This window comes from Pinus tabuliformis, chromosome 4_2, assembly GCF_031772625.1.
Source record: "Pinus tabuliformis cultivar Carrire ecotype Pingquan chromosome 4_2, CPIR1, whole genome shotgun sequence".
Classification (NCBI taxonomy): domain Eukaryota; kingdom Viridiplantae; phylum Streptophyta; class Pinopsida; order Pinales; family Pinaceae; genus Pinus; species Pinus tabuliformis.
Genome location: NC_142304.1, coordinates 710,483,367 through 710,485,458, shown reverse-complemented (window position 1 = coordinate 710,485,458; position 2,092 = coordinate 710,483,367). Strand labels below are relative to the sequence as shown.

The window sequence follows — 2,092 nt, the reverse complement described above, 5'->3', positions numbered from 1 at the left end:
GCTTCGCATTGTTCGAGGTGAATGGCACGCTTGGCTCACTGTTTGACATTACTGCGGTACAGACGCGAGTCCTTTTCAACGCAGACAGATGTACATTCCTGCGGGTAAGTTGGAGTATATATGTGCCGCGTATTGCCTTTTTTATTAATGGAATGTATTGTTATTAATGGAATGTGTTATGGTTTGGAGAAAGGAATAAAGACCTGCAGGACCGACATCCTTGAGTTCAGAGGTTATTCTCTGGCATTGAATATGGTTATGAGATTCCAACTGTGCCAGGATTGGGTGGAGTTTTGGAAGACAAGCGAGCGACCGAAGGCCCGCAGAAACGATGGGCAGGAAGAATGGGTCGCAGATGGATCAGTGGATGTGAGGGGAATGCGCGTTCTCAGGCGAAAAACGGGTGGATGGAAGGCTTCTGTCTTCATCATCAGTAACTCATCATAAATACTGCTATCATCTGTCTCCCAGAACGCTGAGTTAAAGAGTATTCCGTTTCTAATTTCGATATTGATTTGTAATTGTGCAGCAAATGAATTCAGCGAGAGGCTTGCATACTTTGCGATTGCAACAAACCTAATCATTTATCTAACAACTGTGTTGCACGAAGAGCTAGCAACTTCTGCCAAAAATGTCAGCTACTGGGTGGGTGTCACATGCGTTATGCCTCTTGTAGGGGATTTTTAGCAGATGCTTATTGTGGGCGCTACTGGATGGTCCTTACCTCCTCCATATTATATCTCTCGGTGAGACTGAAATTTTCTTAAAAATCTATTCCCATAGTAATTGTTGTAAGCTATGTTACAGTTTTCCTGACTGCGCAATCTTTTTGAAGCTTATTTATTATATATATATGTTTCAGGGCTTAATTTTACTGACGCTGTCAGCATCTCTGTCAGCTCTCAAGCCACCTGATCATTGTGATGGAAGATGCGGGAAGGCCACCAGTACCCAAACTGGTGTTTTTTACTTGGCACTGTATTTAATATCCTTGGGGACTAGCGGCCACAAGCCCTCTCTACAAGCATTTGGTACAGATCAGTTCGATGAGGAAGATAAAACAGACGCTATTAAGAAGAGTTCCTTCTTTAATTTCTGGTATTTTGGGGTCTTAACTGGCCTCCTCTTCGCAGTCACTGTTGTTGCTTACGTTCAGGAGAAGGTAAGTTGGGGATTTGGATTCGGGATCATCACAGTGGTCATGATTATAACCACTGTTATATTTTTGTGTGGGACGCCATTCTACAGACACAAGCTTCCTGGAGGCAGCCCTATCACTCGTATCCTTCAAGTTGTAGTCGGTGCTATTACAAAAAGAACCATTGACACACCTTCAGATATTACCTTGCTTTACGAGAATCTGGATGTGGAGTCCATAAAATCAGGCCAGAGGCTTCTATCTCACACAGATAATTTACAGTAAGTCAACGATTTTAATGTAATTAGTTACATCTAGTTTGTGCGAATTTCTTTTGGAAAAAAGTTGGCCAGCTTTAGCTGAAGAAACCATTGGTACACCGTTGTAGGGTTAGGGTTTTTTTTTTTTCTTCTTTTCGGGTCAAACTGTGATTCTTGGTACAGATTGAGCGGCAATTTTTTGTAATTTGAACTGTTTTTGCACATGAAGATCTAAATAAACTGGGGTTCATGGGTATTTAGATTGAAACTTGAAATTACTGTTAAATGATTTTGCAAATAAAATCCTTATGCTTTCAGTGTTCTAATTATCTATGATATTTCTTCTGATACGTAGAGAAGTCCTTTTTGCCTGGAAGAGATCTGGAATGGTATTTTTTCAGCCCAAGGGACAGGAAGTATCCAAATGGGTTGAGAACAAACCCAGCGACGGAAGCTGGTTACTCGAAGGCCACTGGAAGACGCTTGTGTTTCTCATGGTACTCGCACAGGCTGGGTTATGCATGAATATGGTCTAGACGAGAAGGAATTCGAACCCTCGGGTTCGTTGCAGGTACGGCGTTATTCTATTAATTACTTTTTGTCAATTTGTTAGGGACCACCTGCTCCAAAAAAATCTGGAAGTAAAAACATAATAAATTAGTTATATTCGCCGAGCGGAGTCGGCTTGCAATCA

At 41.7% G+C, this 2,092-nt stretch overlaps 1 protein-coding gene and 1 pseudogene across 1 annotated transcript; both read left to right on the top strand.

The window, feature by feature from the left end:
- The first annotated feature begins 214 nt into the window (after positions 1-214).
- LOC149171471 (protein NRT1/ PTR FAMILY 5.6-like) lies at positions 215-1,297 on the top strand. Its single transcript, XM_089427471.1, has 3 exons — positions 215-433; positions 530-746; positions 900-1,297. The coding sequence occupies exons 1-2, from the start codon at positions 253-255 to the stop codon at positions 685-687; spliced, it is 339 nt and encodes a 112-aa protein (XP_089283597.1). The 5' UTR covers positions 215-252; the 3' UTR covers positions 688-746; positions 900-1,297.
- Positions 854-1,423, top strand: LOC149171470 (protein NRT1/ PTR FAMILY 8.1 pseudogene; annotated as a pseudogene).
- Positions 1,424-2,092: the final 669 nt, after the last annotated feature.

What these genes read in the sequence shown, in the direction of transcription:
- LOC149171471 (XM_089427471.1), top strand. Translation starts at nt 253, where the DNA reads ATGGTTATGAGATTCCAACTGTGCCAGGATTGGGTGGAGTTTTGGAAG. An exon ending in GGCTTCTGTCTTCATCATCA is followed by an intron (nt 434 to 529) that starts GTAACTCATCAT and finishes GTAATTGTGCAG; the next exon opens with CAAATGAATTCAGCGAGAGG.